Raw genomic sequence first — 15369 nt, forward strand, 5'->3', positions numbered from 1 at the left:
ATTGGAATTACAGAGACATCAAATAAGCATCAGACCATGTGAGCTTCCCAGGAAGTACAACACCGTTCTAGTGACTCTCTTTAACTATTATGGAACCCAAGCATAAAAAAAGTTTTTTAAAAAAAAACGCAACTCCGTTGGCAGTCATGGTGAGCCACAATGTGGAATGTGTGTTGAATGCCAGTGGTCTGTCGTCTCCCATCCTCCCCTCTGATGAGGTGCCAATTCTCATGGAAAGAAACCAAGCGAACACTCAACTATCGTCCAGTAGAAACAGTCAAGGCTATCCTCCAATGGTAGGACTATCTGTATACACATGCCATTTCACCACAAGGTCCTTCCAAACACAACACAGAATGACTGTATGGTGGCATTAGTCCAACGCTGTTGTGGTGAATCTGGTCGCTACAATGGACAGGGAGGCTGATGGATTGTAGAAGTAGTGGTTTTGACTTTAGGACACTGAGGGATATAATGTGGTGGTGTCATCTGTTGTTACACCCAGGTAGTCGTATCATGTCAGTTATTTCCAAACAGGGACAATTACCATTTACACACACTCTCACACACACACACACACTGGAGGTTCTGTCAGTTCAGCCCCACAGTGTAGTGGGGCTATAGGAGTGTATCAAGAGCTGAAAGACTGTGCCTTCCTCTCAACAACATTCCTCAGGTACAGAAAGGAAATAAATAAACAACATATGTACTGTAAGAATCTATTAAAAACATCTCATTCATCGCTTCATGACAAGTCAAATCTGTGGGTACATTGTCAATAAATACCACTTTGTTGTCATGCTTTTATCATGCACTGGCCAATTATTTTGTGTATGGATATTTACATAGGTTTGTATGTAAAACGTTTTTCCTGTATCATGTTAAATACTGTAAATAATGTAAACCCACAGTTAGAGCAGCAACCACAGAAAGAGCAGCAACCACAGCAAAATAGCTATCTCTCAACTCTAAAATGATTTCCAATTGGTTGCAATTTTCATTCTGTACTGGAATACACAGAAAGAACAACAACAGGTCCACACACTGAAGTCACAGCCAGGAAAAAGACCAGCATGTTCTAGTGACTCCTCTCACTCTCTCTCTCTCTCTCTCTCTCTCTCTCTCTCTCTCTCTCTCTCTCGCTCTCATTCACTCTCTCACAGTGTGGACAGGATGGACGTGACACTCTGAGGCACTAGTGCAGGAGCGTCTCCAAGCCATGGCAGTATGTCTGAGGCAGCCTGTAGAGGGAGTCTTCACCATATTCATCCTTTACTTTACATGGAGGAAATCAAGAAAAAAAAAAAGATATTCTAATGAAACATTTAAAATGCCCATGGATCTCTCCATGGGTCTGGCCAAACAGGAAGACTTCAGGAACCGTGGTTTGGCGCCGTGAGACTGAAGAGAAAAAAAGGGGGTCAAACACAGCAGACACTTCCCCCAGAAGCCTGAGACTGAGCAGGGTTTGGACTCTCCATGGCAACAAGCAGTAGAAGATGTGATTGGCCATCGTAGGCCCCTCTTCTAAAGTCTGAGTTTACAAAATGGCCGACACTCCCACTACACCTTGCAGCTCCAGAGGGAGGCAGGGAAGAGGATGTAGGACATGGACCACAGCAGGTAGTAGACGCATGCTGGCGGGAAGGAGGAGCAGAACACCATGGCAATGCCTGTGGAGAACATACATGAACATGATGTAACATTACAGCCTGGAATTAGGGCAGCATACCAATGAGAAGAATGTTCTGCCATATTCATTATGGCATAATGATCAATAATTATCCTCAGTGTATCTGAGAATAAGCCCTTCAGTGTTTCGGAAGATAATCTTTTGTGGAAATGACAACATCAGATGTGCGTTTGTACCTCCTGCATAGACGACCTTCTTCCAGGCCTGGGACTCCAGAACGCGGTCGTGGGGGTAGAAGCTCTGGCTGATCATGAAGAGGATCATGGCCACGGCAGTGACACGCAGGACCACCATGTTGCCGCCAGAGAGCAGCGAGACGCAGGCCAGAATGGCTGAGGAGTAGATGCAGGGCAGGCCACGGTACATGAATGGGATTCCTGCAATGGAGGAACAGCGCAGGGCACACCGTCAGGGTACGCGTGTAGGCACACAAGAGCAATATCTGGACTCAAAGTCAGGGTACGCATGCAGGCACACAAGAGCAAGAACTGGACTAAAATCTAACTCAAGTCACAGTTTCTGTGATGAATGACTTGACATGGACCAACTGCTGGCTTCATGTTCAACTTTACCATTAACTGAACTTAAATTGAGACTCAACTTGACAGTACGTACAGTATGTGTCAAAAAAGGATAAGAGCGCAAGTCATTACTTGAAGTTGAAGGAATTAAGACATTATGAATAGACTTGAATAAACAACCCACTGAACACGCAATTAAGGGCAGCTACAGTGTTGAAGAAGAGGAGTTTTTTCCCCCCACATGAAGGCGTCTCCAAGAGTGTGCACAATCTGCAAAAGAGAAACTAATGACAAACTGGAAAGTGGCATTCTGTGAGACCCTTTATAACTTGTGTAACCCCACTAGTTGGAAACAATCAAATCCAATCAGTGGCAGGGGGGGTTTGGCAATTATAGTACCAGTTACGGTGAACTCTGGTTAAACTGACATATTTAGTGTTATGAAAACCTTCACATTGATTCAAGTCCTTGAAAAACATAATTTGAACAAAGATTCATATTTTGTCTACAAATGTGTTTGATTTTTCACCTCTTTCCCAACAGCTTCTCATCAAAGGAAATCTTAATGCTAAAAGTTAATATTTCATTCAATGTTCAGAGTTGTTCAATGTTTAACTCTTTTCGTGTGTTAAAGATAGCAAGACTTTCATCAGAGTTTCCAGTCTGCAAAAACAAGGCATAAAATGAACATGAACGTACCTATGATAGAGTGCCTCCTAGCAGTCACCTTGAGGTTTTAAAACTTGTTGAACCACACTGTCAACAGAAACAAAATAGACCCTATGGCCCATTAATGCTCATTGCCACCAATGGATTAAATTGTGACCAAACCTACCTATGCTAGAGGTTGACTGTTCATGAATGTAAAATTCAGGTGATTTAGCTAAAAAAGCTAAAAATTATCCAGAGAGAGGCTGGATGTGTGTGTGTGTGTGTGTGTGTGTGTGTGTGTGTGTGTGTGTGTGTGTGTGTGTGTGTGTGTGTGTGTGTGTGTGTGTGTGTGTGTGTGTGTGTGTGTGTGTGTGTGTGTGTGTGTGTGTGTGTGTGCCGAGCCCTGATCTGGCACAGCTAGCTGGTGTTTGGGAAAGTTTGCCCAGGGTCAGTGCAACCTATGGTGCTGAAACTGCAACCCCCCCCCCCCCATCTCACCCGTGTGTGTGCGTTCAGTCATGTACTCCTTATGAATATGTTATATCTGCGCCTGTAGCTGGAACAACTTGATGAGGGTGGAAATGTTTGGTAAATTTTTTATTAACGATGGCATGTGTATTCAGTGAACTGTGAGGATTACTAAACTAATTCATTTCCGCTGTTCTCCACACTTACACAGAACACATCGGCTGCCACCCATGCGTACATAACCCAAAACAACATCCAGCTACTTTATTTCACCCAAGCATTTGTACTTGTATTTCTTAATCTTAGTTTACAAGATATAGGCGGTAATGTAGCCTATTAGACTGCCTTGTTAGCTGTATGGTTAAACATGCTACAATGATGTTTTTTGTTTTTTTTAGGATTCATGGGTAGTGTGTGATAAAGCTCTTTCACTGAAAGCAAATCCTATGGGTGCCTGGGAGCTATCTTTAGCACCACTGACAGCTTTACAACTGGGTTAGAATGAGCAGTGAGTTTTCATCTGTTGAAAATGTTATGTTTATATGTGCACGTTAAAAAGTGGGTCGCGTATTTTCAGACTGGTGAGGCTCTGAGGCTTTTGTTGGGGTCAAATCTGCCACTCTGCCACTGAAACAGCATCTGGCAGGGATCAATCAATAACGTAATGTAATGGAAGTCATTGTTGTAACAAAGTTGGCAAATACTGTGCTTTTTGGTTATATGTACAAAGTACCAGCACAAAATATTCAGGTCATTTTCTCCATGTTTCCTTTCATACACCCAGTGTCTGGTGGTTAAGAGTCTTCTTGAGTGGGACGGTCTTTGTATTACGCTCATCATTACCAGCCATGACATCAAAGCCAAGCAGAATGGCAAGCAATTCTATAGAGACTCCAAATAAATGAAATAGCATTTTGGGGGGTATTTTCGGAGGTTGTGGCGTAATGTTACAGTTTAATGAGGCTGCGCTCCTTGCACATGTAGGAAGCCGCAGCTGCTCTGGATGTGTTTGGCTCATTTGGTAAGACTTGGCTGCAGGTGTCGGTTTAGGCCTTAATTGGACTTGAACCTGATCCCACAGACAGGATTAATGTTTGTATGGAACGCCAGGGAAGCACTGGTTAATGGGATTCCAGCAAAGGCGACATTCAACCCTAAACGCTGAATATCCTCTAATATGCTCATAGCGTTGCTACAGAGGTTGAGTCTCCCCGCACACACACTCTCTCTCTCATACACACACACACACACACACACACACACACACACACACACACACACACACACACTCTCTCTCTCTCTCTCTCTCTCTCTCATACGCACACACACACACACACATACACACACACACACACACACACACACACACACACACACACACACACACACATACCCTTTCTCACCAACTAATGAGATTCCTGGGTAATTGGTTGAGGCCTAGCTAAAGGATTTCTATAACCCTGAAATAGCTCTTCTGCATGTCAAGAGAATGTTTTCCTATTCAGACACTGCTGGCGATGCAATATAATAGAACTGAGAGAATAATCTAGAGTTTCAGAGGCTTCAGAGGCAGTCAGCTCTATTTGCTGAAAATCAGTCGGGCATAAAACAAGGTCTTGCCTCTTAACATTGGGCTAACGGATTTGTAAGGAAACATTTTGCAGTTATATGAGCTTTATGTGCAATGTCAGTAGTGTAAGGAAGGTCTATTTGGCAGGTCTATTGCTTTTAACAATGAATCATGTAAGAGAGGTCTTCCATACACAGCTTCCATAGATACAACCTGTAAGTGGTTTCAAGGTTTCAGTTTCTGCGTTCACGCAGTTTCAGGGTGGGGGTGTGTACAGAGTGTCTCAGGACTGTCTCAAAAACTGATACCAATAGGCCTCAACTCGCCTGTCTTCTGGCCCTGTGAAGAGGAGGAGGGAGGCGGCCCTAAGCATCCTGCTGGAGGGTGAGAGTGTGAGGCCAGGCAGTGAGTGTTCCTGACAGCTCCACCAGAGGGCCTCTGTGTCAGCCCTGCGTGTCACAGGCAGCTGACCGCTTGCTGAACAATGCCGCTCTTAGCAGCCTCACGTGGGAACTATTGTCAGATCATGGGGCTCATTCACAGGGTCTCCCCTTCAGCTGCTCTCTGACTGCCATCTTTCTTACAGAGATAAGTAATGAAGGATAAGGCCATCGTTCATCTTTACAGCATGGGATAAACTTTGGCTAAGTTGGGGGCTTTCTCGTTCCTTGTATGGAGATGACGTTCAGGTTTATTTTTAGTCTGATGGTGATGTTGACTTGGCCCTTGCTGGCAGGATATGACTCAGTTATAAGCCACATATACATCATTTATAAAGCCATTATAAATAATTTACATGCTGAGAGATTGACAGTGTGTTGATTGTGCACTTGATCAAAAAGGTCTTAAAGAGTCAACCCAAAAACTCATCAACACACACATGTGCACACACACACAAATACACACACACACACACACACACACACAAACACACACACACACACACACACACACACACACACACGCATGCCCGCATTCCCAGGCTGCTTACCACTGGAGAAGAAGCATAGGCGAGTGAACACAGACAGGACGTAGCACATACACAGCAGGTTGTCCAGAAGACTCTCGGTCGTCAAGAGCAGCGAGGTAGCAATCCCAAATGTGGTGAAATCTGCAAAGTCATCAAGCTTTGCACCTACACACACACACACACACACACAAACGAGACAGAAATAAATGAGTCCGCGAGCACAATATGGATTCGCTCATTAGTGTATGGGAAAGTGTATGCGTGTGCGAGCATGTCTGCAAAATGTCTGTGTCAGCCATCTCCCTTTGTAAACAAAATTCCCAAAACATTTCTTTATCCTGGAAGCGGCCAGGCTGTTTTTGCCGGGGCCATCGGCGTGGCGTGATGGAGCGAAATGGAATTCCACGGCTCAGGCAGAGGCATTCGGACCATGCGTGGAATGCTGTGATCCCAAAGAGTTGGATCAGATGCACAATGGCGGCCTGATCCTGCTCCGGGCTGCAGCATCCAGGGGCATTGTTTCCTCGGACAAAACACCCCAGCGGTGACTCACAAGGGACTGACCGCTGCAGAGCTATTTCAGGCTGCTGGGAAATACATGACTGCACCCCTGTGCACACACACACACACATAAACACTCTCACTCCCTCTCTCTCTCTCTCTCTCTCTCTCTCTCTCTCACACATACAAACATGGGTGAAAATATGTTGTGGTTTCCCCATTCAGAGGCTGTGAGTGTATTCTGCACTTACCCAGCGCTGAGCACGCATTAAGTCTCCTGGCAACTGCCCCGTCAGCCAGATCAAGGAGGTAACCAATGAGGACCAGCCAGCAAGCAGCATACTGGTGACTTGAGGCAAAGAGAACAAACACAAGTGGAACATGACCCCACTAAAAACTGACGAGCCGCAGTTTACTTAACAGTCCAAACCTACACATCAGGGATAGACTTACAAAGAATTCATACTGGATGTGCACAGGCTGCACAGGCACAAACCCGTAGGCCCACTTAACATTCATTACACACAGGCAAGCTCATTATCAACACTATCAACACACCTACACACACACACACACACACACACACACAAGGTCACTAGGTTTACACTACACACTGATCATAATAACGCTGGTGACTTCACTCATCACACACAGATGAGTTGACTGAGGGCTGGCCCCCACAGCCCGGTGACTTCATGGGATTTGTTTGGTTCATCTGAGGCAATCACTTTTACATCCAAAAGACCAAACCACTGTTGAGGTTTTAAGGCTATTAACTTTTCACAGGCGGTGTTCAGTTTTGAAGTGCTTTTGTGTTCAGTTTTTGGAGATTAGGTAAAGGCATTAGGTGTTAGGTACATGTCTTGATTTAGCATGAGCAGGTTAGATTTAATGCAGTGTGAATTAATGCACAGTGTATTGTACAGGGTAATAGCTAAGCGTGTATTTATCTTTTAGTCTGATGGGGTTTAGAATGAATAGCATTACCATGACAGAAAGGTAATAAGCCAATGCGAGTAAAGCACATGTTTAGATCCACTCAGGGAATTCTGTCTTGAGGTGTTCATATGATCTGGTGATTAAATATTAGCTAATGGTAAAGTGGGGTGCGTTTTCTTAAGACGTCAGAAATCCCTATATTGTGTCAATCGCACCTCTATCTCATGATCTGTGAGCTCTTAATGAAGTCATTATGCCTATCTGCTCACCATCTGAAATGACAGACCTGCAGGCCAGTAAGCACTTCACAGTGCTCTGTTACCCTACAGTGTCTTTGCTCTCCCTTTGATCTCTCACACATGCAGAATTGCGTCCTCCATTTGAAGGAGTAAACAGATATGGCTGTTTGAGATCTGGCCACTAGGTGGTAGGGATGAGTAAAGTTGATCACTCATTTGATGATACAAGGAGAGTAAGATGCCCAATGAGCTATTGGGTGTCAAAGATCTAGGTCGACCACCGAACTCCCCTTCCCACTCCCGAGACACGTAAACACCTAAACAGCATCCATCACATACATACACTGCAACTCCTACACCAATGATATTGGGCAGGGATTGCTAAAAAAAAAAACATGACTGAGAGTTATATTAAGACTGAGAGTTATATTAAGGTATTTTCATATTGTATTTAATTGAAGGTTGCACATAAATCCTGCTAAAAACTAAAAATACCCCAAATCATCAAAATGATGTTATTATTATTATTATTATTATTATTATTATTATTATTATTAAATCATATTGACAAGACAGTCCCTTATAGGTCAGGTTTTGTTAAAACACAAAAGCCATGCAATGCTTTGAAAAACACCTGAAAGGCATGGAATGAAAAATATTCTGTATAGGCTATTTTCTAATACTTTCTACTTTGTCTTTGTCTTATTGTGGGCAGCCAATAAATGGTTTCAAGCGAGCGAATACTTCAATAATTGTGAAAATGCAAACATGTAAAAAGAAGAACTTTTTTGATTGAATTAAAATATAATTAAATCGGCCAATATGCACATACATGCCTTGACACAGTGCTTAAAAAATCTCACTCTCAGCTTTCAGCAGTAGAGTTAAGGTAAGGTTTCTCAACCAGCCAATATGTAGCCAGGGATAATTTATAGTCCACCGGTCAGTATAGGAAACTAATTCCTGACGGGACGAACAGGACCACGACGCGCAGCGAGACTCAGGACTTCAAGTAGAGGCATTTTTATTATACGGCTCCTCAGAATGTTGCAAAAAGTTCCATTAATTTGAACGGGCCACCCCATCGTTAACTTGAAGTCCTGAGTCCTGAGCGTCAGGGTCCTGATCGTCCCGTCGGGAATTATTTTCCTATACTGGCGGACTATACATTATCCCTTACTTAATAATAATAATAATAATAATTCATTTTATTTGTAACGCACTCTTCGTTCAGAAGAATCTCAGAGTGCCAGAATCTCAGAGTGCCACTTATCATAAGGCTCCTCCGAATGCTGCAGAATGTTCTGCGAGAAGAAATTCCATCCCAACGGTCGGAGGTCTTATATGTAAGGGATAATGTATAGTGATAATGTAATGGGATAATTTATCTAATGTAAGACGAACAGGACAAACATGTTTGGATTCACAGTAGTCCGTTCACTTATTGTAACGGAAATTCCTTATAACTTGAAGTCAGCAAGGAATACGTTGCTACGCAACAACTGAAACTTCAAAGTTATATTTGCACGAAGAACTATTTTTTTCAGCGGAAGCCACAAAACGACAACAACGTCATTGAACAAGGTCATTTGGAGAAATATCTTTATCGTTTTGGCAAGTAACTGTATGTAGGTTTATTCAAACAAATTACTCATATCTATACTAATTTATAGACTTATACAGTGATATTATCTCAACCAATATTCTCCACAACATGCAAACAATATGACATAAAAGCAACAGTATCAGTAGCAGCTGCCAACTGCAGAGGTATCATACTAGGTCCCTGCAGGTGCCCACTCACCCATTGAGACTGCTCAGGATGGAGGCCATTCCCATGAGCATGTTGGCGACGGACAGCACATTGGCAGCGTTCTTGCGGGCAAATTCCTTGAGCTGGAGGCCGCTGGTGCTCTTCGACAGGAAGAGCTGCTTTGTGGGTGGGAAAAAACCTGAGGCCAGGAATAAAAGACACTCATCAAACACCCATATGCATGTATGTGTTTGTGTGTGTGTGAGGGGGGTTGTTTGTGTATGCGTAAGTAAATGTTTGTGATAAAACTATGTAAAGAAGCTTTGTGCTTTATACTGCAAATTAAACCATAGCCTATGACTTCAGTGTGTCATATATCATGTTTGTCTCTAACACAAGACATAAAACATACAGGATTGTTTTATACAAACACAGCACTGCCTAGAAGACACACTATGCTCACACACCGGAAAACACTGCAGTACTTACATCAGTATTACATTTAAAAGTGTTGGGCTGTTCTGACTGTGTGTGAGTGGCAGTCTAATGTGTGTGTGTGTGTGTGTGTGTTTGTGTGTATTTATGTGTCTCTGAGCAAACATTGCAGCCAAACCTCAACACCCTGCAGACTGTCCTCTGAGCTACTGCTGCTGTTGCGTTTCAATAAGGACAGACAAAGAGCCCTCTGTGTGTGTGTGTGTGTGTGTGTGTGTTCATGAGTATGAGTGTGTGGAAAGGAATCTAATGGAATAGAGGGAAAAGAGGGCAAAAGAGTGAAGTACCAACAGGAACAATTAATGAACATGCACACATACACACACACACACACACACACACACACACACACACACACACACACACACACACACAAACAAAATGTCTCCCGTCTTGACTTTGGGTTCAGTTCACGCAGGATGGAAATTAAATATGTTCTCCCTGCAGATGTACCGTATGTCTGTGTTTATGTCTTGGGGGAAGGAGCATGCTATAAATGTGTTTGTGTGTGTAAATGTGTGTAAATGTGTGGGTGTGAGACCAGCTCCATGCTGCTGCACTAATATTTAGACAGAGTTTTATATTAAGGTTCCTACATTATAGTGTTTTGTACCCTGAAGTTCATGTGATTCCAAAGCCAGTCGAGTGACTCTTCATCTGCAAAAAAACACCCATTAAGGACAGCAGCACAGCAACCTTTCAGTACGAGTCCACTTGTAAGCTTTCCTCACTGCTTCCTATTTCTTTTAAATAGGTGCCATGACATGACGGACGGTGATACTCTATCTAATGAACACCATAAATATTTTATAAACATGTCATGACAGATACCAGATCTTGTCGTGCGATTCATTTTCAGCACACTAACATTGCTGACAGGCTGATGGAGGTCTAGGAAACCTAAATTATCCAGAATTCCACGCATTACTTCAACTACCAGTAAAGCTGGTTGACGCTCTTTTGCATAAACTATCATCACATTGTCAGGTATATCTGACACCGTTCTGGGATGTGAAGGTTTGAAGAAAATGTTCAAAGGTTTAGGCATAGGCTACGAATCAAACTAACTCTGATTGTAAACTCTTGATAGTAAGGTCCAATAACATCAAACATGATCTGTCATTGCATTTCCTGATAATTAATGGACGAGAGACCAATTAACAGTTACAATACACCACTGAAAAAAGCTTTCAGTATATTGCAGTAGCCTTCATATGTTTCTTGCATGGTTATGCCAGTGTTATGACAGACATTTCCAGCTACAGTGTCGATAAGTTTACAGTAGGCAGTCTTTGGCGTGACATGGAGGACATGTTAAATATTAGGTCTGATTCCCAGATCTAGGCTGCTTTCCTGCCATTTTTTAAATGATCAACTAATCAACTGTCTTGGGATTTCATGTGTGTTATTGTGTCATATTACATGCCTGAGAACATCATTTTCATGAACACGAAACACATGAAATACAAAAGGCACTTAGTAGCAGTAAACCTAACCAGGCCCGAAGATATGGTCATCATAGGAATGCAGCATAGCAGAATGCAGTGACACAGCTTGCAAGTGGACGCGTACCATCACACACACTAACAGATACAGAGCAATGCACAGTGCATTCAAAAAGCCCCAGTCTGACAGAAGGATACTTAAATTCAGAAAGAAGACCTATATGGAAACTGAACTGGAAGTCATTAGATGAAATTACGTCTTTTTCATTCAACCCCAAAAAGTGCATTTAGGCTAATGCAACCTGAGGAACTTGAATCTAGGGTTTATCATGTGACCTCTTTTGCGATTTGCAGTACATAGCAACTTCTGAAAATAAGTCCCTGTCTCCTCAGACAATTTTGCCCACACACATACTCACACACAACTGCTCATACACACACATCCAGCCAGTACAAAAAAATGTAGACACATATACGTTAGCTGTCTCTGACATTATGGTCTCTGTTGTAATGTGAAATAGCATATTATTGCCAATATTATTCTGTGCACTTTTAAATTAAAATGAACCTGGATAACTAAGCTGGCAGAGAGAATATGTGCAGATGCAGAAACACACACATACACGCAGACTATCATATAGCCACCGACACATCACATTATTTCAAGATACGCAAATCATTTTCCCAAACATACATACATACAGACTCCACTGCACAGCCTTAACACCTAAGCATCCTGGTAAAGTTATAATTATGTCATTCCAGTCAGCCACGGACTGATACGGACACATGACACATTAATACTCATCCATTACTATTTTCAAATGTGTAGTGCCCATACACATCAGAGAAGCTCAGTATGCAAACAGACACGTATTAGACTAATTCGAAAAATACACAATCTACACACACACACAATAACAAGCAGATTAAGACTCATCAAAGGCACGTACCAGAGGAGGAGCTCAGCAGGATCATGTTTTTTTCCTTGGGAGATGGTCACAGCACAGCAACTACACAAACACACACCATTATCACTAAACTAGTTCAGAAGCAAAACACAATACATGTATTCCTCAAAACAAATTACTGATTGATTTTCTCTCCAGTGGTATTATAACTTGTGGTATGCTCGTTAAAGTTATACCCTTTGGAGGACACTTCTTCAGAGATACAAGGTTAACTTTGACTTTGGCAGTTTGTCAGTCCAGACTCTTTCAATGTCCCCATTTCACTCCAAGATAAATATTGCCGTTACATAACCACACGTGAGAAAGGGGCGTGTAATGTTACAGAATAAATGGTAAGACAAGCAAGCTATCTCTCGTTATATGGAACAGGATTCACATTATCATTAAGCTGCCGAACGAGACGAGACATTTTTTAAATGCTTATGAGGTAACAGCATTTTTTGCTAATATTTAGATAATACTTTTGCTGACGATCTTCCAAATGTATCCTATAGTTGCATTTGCAAATGCCCAGCCAAACATTCTGCTGCAGTTAACATTTTGTAACAAGCCCTGCCAGTAGCAGACACTCTCATCAGGACCACCGAAGTCTGTCACCTCAAAGATCTCAAGCCACACACTGCTACTTAAGTTACCAATTCCTCAAAAGCACACGACAAAAGCATCAAATCAAGTGTGATCTCACTGATCCTCTCAATGTTGTTATAGTTAATACCAATTGGATTTATTGCGAATATAGACATAATTGCGGACCAACAGTTGTATGACAGCTATTGACGACTTACCTGCACGGGCCTGCGCAGATGCAGCAGAAATGCAAGCAGATAATTTACACTTCTTGATGTGAGAGTAAATTTGGAGATGTTTTGCCACTGACTTTATGGGAGTTTTTTTTTTAACAGTTGGTATTTTTGAAAACAGGTGTGTATATTGGGGACGGTAATAAAATTCTGTCAAAGAAAGTGCGTACATCCTTTTTAAAGCAAACGTTGGGTTCGCTGGAATATTCCATCGGAAATGACGCAATGGTCTTTCTATTTTTTTTTTCTAAGGACGCGGCGTTGTAGATGAAGAGGGAGGGACTTTCTAAAACAACCCCATATACCCTCCCCCTACCTACTACCACTCTGTTTGCGCGTTTCTGTGGAGGGTTCGCTATATTAACTGCTATCCAAAAACCAATTAACGGGGAATGAAAGTATGTTATAAAAACTCTCCAACTGTGAGTCTGCAACGATACAGGCTTCGCAAACATGTGCAACAGTTTTTTGGTGTCCGTGCAGCATCTTGTCTCTACTTGTTAGTTGTGTTTCTGGCCGCATGGCCGTATTTATTACCTAATTAAAGAGTAATTTACAGCACCAGTGAAACTAATATAAGCAGAAAAAAGCAGTAGGCTAGAACACCTACGTTAAGGCTAAATAAAACATTCTAGGCACATTACCCAGCCCTAATTGTAACACTTGCAGTTTATTAAGGATCGGTATTAAACTAGTTTCTACAGGTGGAGTTTTGGAAATTGGCATCAACAGATCCCATTACTTCACAGATGTGGAGATGGTGTTTTTTCCCTCATTCGGGGTGAAAACGTAGCTACTAGTTATTAGAATGTAATGGGAAACATCGGATTTTTCAACCTGGGCCTTATTTTTTAGATCTTTTTGTGGCCACATTTTTACTAGAAACAAAAACAATAAAAATCGATCAAAAATAGAACAACTCAATACTGCAAAGTGGGTATACAATTGAATCCTACGGGGCAAGCAGGTATGTCAAAGTAAAATACTGTTAGGCCACTAACAGTTAGCCACTGACAGGCTCATAAATGTTATTATAAAGGTTTGACAACATGAAAATAACCCCAACAGAGATACTGTAAAGAAATCGTAGAAAATGACTATTTGTACGGTCAGTGTTTTATCTGTGTCAAACTTCTGGTCTCTGACATAGCAACCAATGATGTGCCTGCAGTTGATTATCGAAGGAAGGCACTCCTTTAAAATCCCCACTCCAGCACCACACGGTATATCGACTACTGTTACTGAATGGGGTGCTATGTCAGATACAGGAAGATCGAGAAAGGTAAAGTAATGCCCTAATTGTAATTTTCGTTTTTTTCGCAGCTGTGATCAATGTTATTTTTATATTCTTAATACTCTCTGAGTCAATGCAGTTTCTCCGTATCTCACCATTGGAATTAAATGGCAGCATCATTTTGTCAAGTTTTATGAGATTATCTTGGGAGTGCTTACCATTGAGTTCATTAAGATGAAATAGCTCCAAGGCTGTTTTTGTTGTCTAGACCTACTGTAATACACAAGAGACCTACTGTAATACACAAGTTTCATACTTTCCATACTTATGAAGAGGTAAGACATCTTTAGTTATAGAACTGATCTTAACAGAATACTTCAAAGTGAAATTAAATTAAATGAAAATGCAATTTTTGCTCTCTTGAGATCATGAGATGTCATATGATGATGATGCATCTAAAGATTACACAGTAACATTGATGTACATAAAGCTAGCTCACATCCAAAAACTGCCACCAGAAAGTGAACTGATCTTTTTATTTATTTTTTGTTGATATCATATCTTGTCCCATGATGTTACAGAAAGAGTACCAGAGCTGTTTCCAGTGCTGGGGGGGGGGGGAGGGCTTCAGGAGCAGAAGTCCATGGGGCAGGTGAAGCGGATCTTGTAGTCCTGGCACCTCCGGCCCCCCTGCTCCGCATTCACACAGGCAAAGCCATGGGTCGCGTCATACCTATAAAAACGAGGGAGGGAGATAGAGAGAGAATTGACATTGCAGTACACGCCACGCTCTGCTGCACAAACTACTAAATGGCTTTATGCTACTGCTACTGCATATATGGCACAAGCACAGCACAGCACAGGTCACTGCACACAGCATTACACACCCCACTGCCACGGTGCATGATTGCATCAGCTACAGCATACACTTCCACATATACTATGCCACAGATGTTGTTATGTACATGGCCACACATGCCATCCACAGTTTTCCTGTCAACTTGACACAATGCTGTGGGGATCCTTACACTTGGAAGGTGTCTTCAGTCTGGAGGGCAGGGACACCACTGGTGGTCATGGCCTCTATAGCCATTGGCTGGCTGCACACGGCCCCAGGGA

The 15369-nt window shown here is 42.2% G+C and overlaps 1 protein-coding gene across 6 annotated transcripts; it reads right to left on the reverse strand.

Moving 5' to 3' along the window:
- Positions 1-705: 705 nt before the first annotated feature.
- Positions 706-14162, reverse strand: tmem269 (transmembrane protein 269). Of its 6 annotated transcripts, none has more exons than XM_031566062.2 (8): positions 13002-14157; positions 12199-12258; positions 10414-10457; positions 9357-9504; positions 6626-6723; positions 5895-6038; positions 1870-2070; positions 706-1673 (listed from the first exon to the last, which is right to left on the reverse strand). In XM_031566062.2, exons 4-8 carry the CDS (start codon positions 9395-9397, stop codon positions 1564-1566), a joined length of 594 nt encoding a protein of 197 aa, XP_031421922.1. In that variant the 5' UTR covers positions 9398-9504; positions 10414-10457; positions 12199-12258; positions 13002-14157; the 3' UTR covers positions 706-1563. The 6 variants fall into 6 exon arrangements, with proteins under 6 accessions (XP_031421922.1, XP_031421920.1, XP_031421921.1 ...); XM_031566060.2 differs by having other exon boundaries at positions 10397-10457; XM_031566061.1 differs by lacking the exon at positions 13002-14157 and adding an exon at positions 12393-12410 and having other exon boundaries at positions 10397-10457.
- Between the last annotated feature and the right edge of the window lie 1207 nt (positions 14163-15369).

This window comes from Clupea harengus, chromosome 4 (assembly GCF_900700415.2).
Source record: "Clupea harengus chromosome 4, Ch_v2.0.2, whole genome shotgun sequence".
In the NCBI taxonomy this organism is placed as follows: Eukaryota; Metazoa; Chordata; class Actinopteri; order Clupeiformes; family Clupeidae; genus Clupea; species Clupea harengus.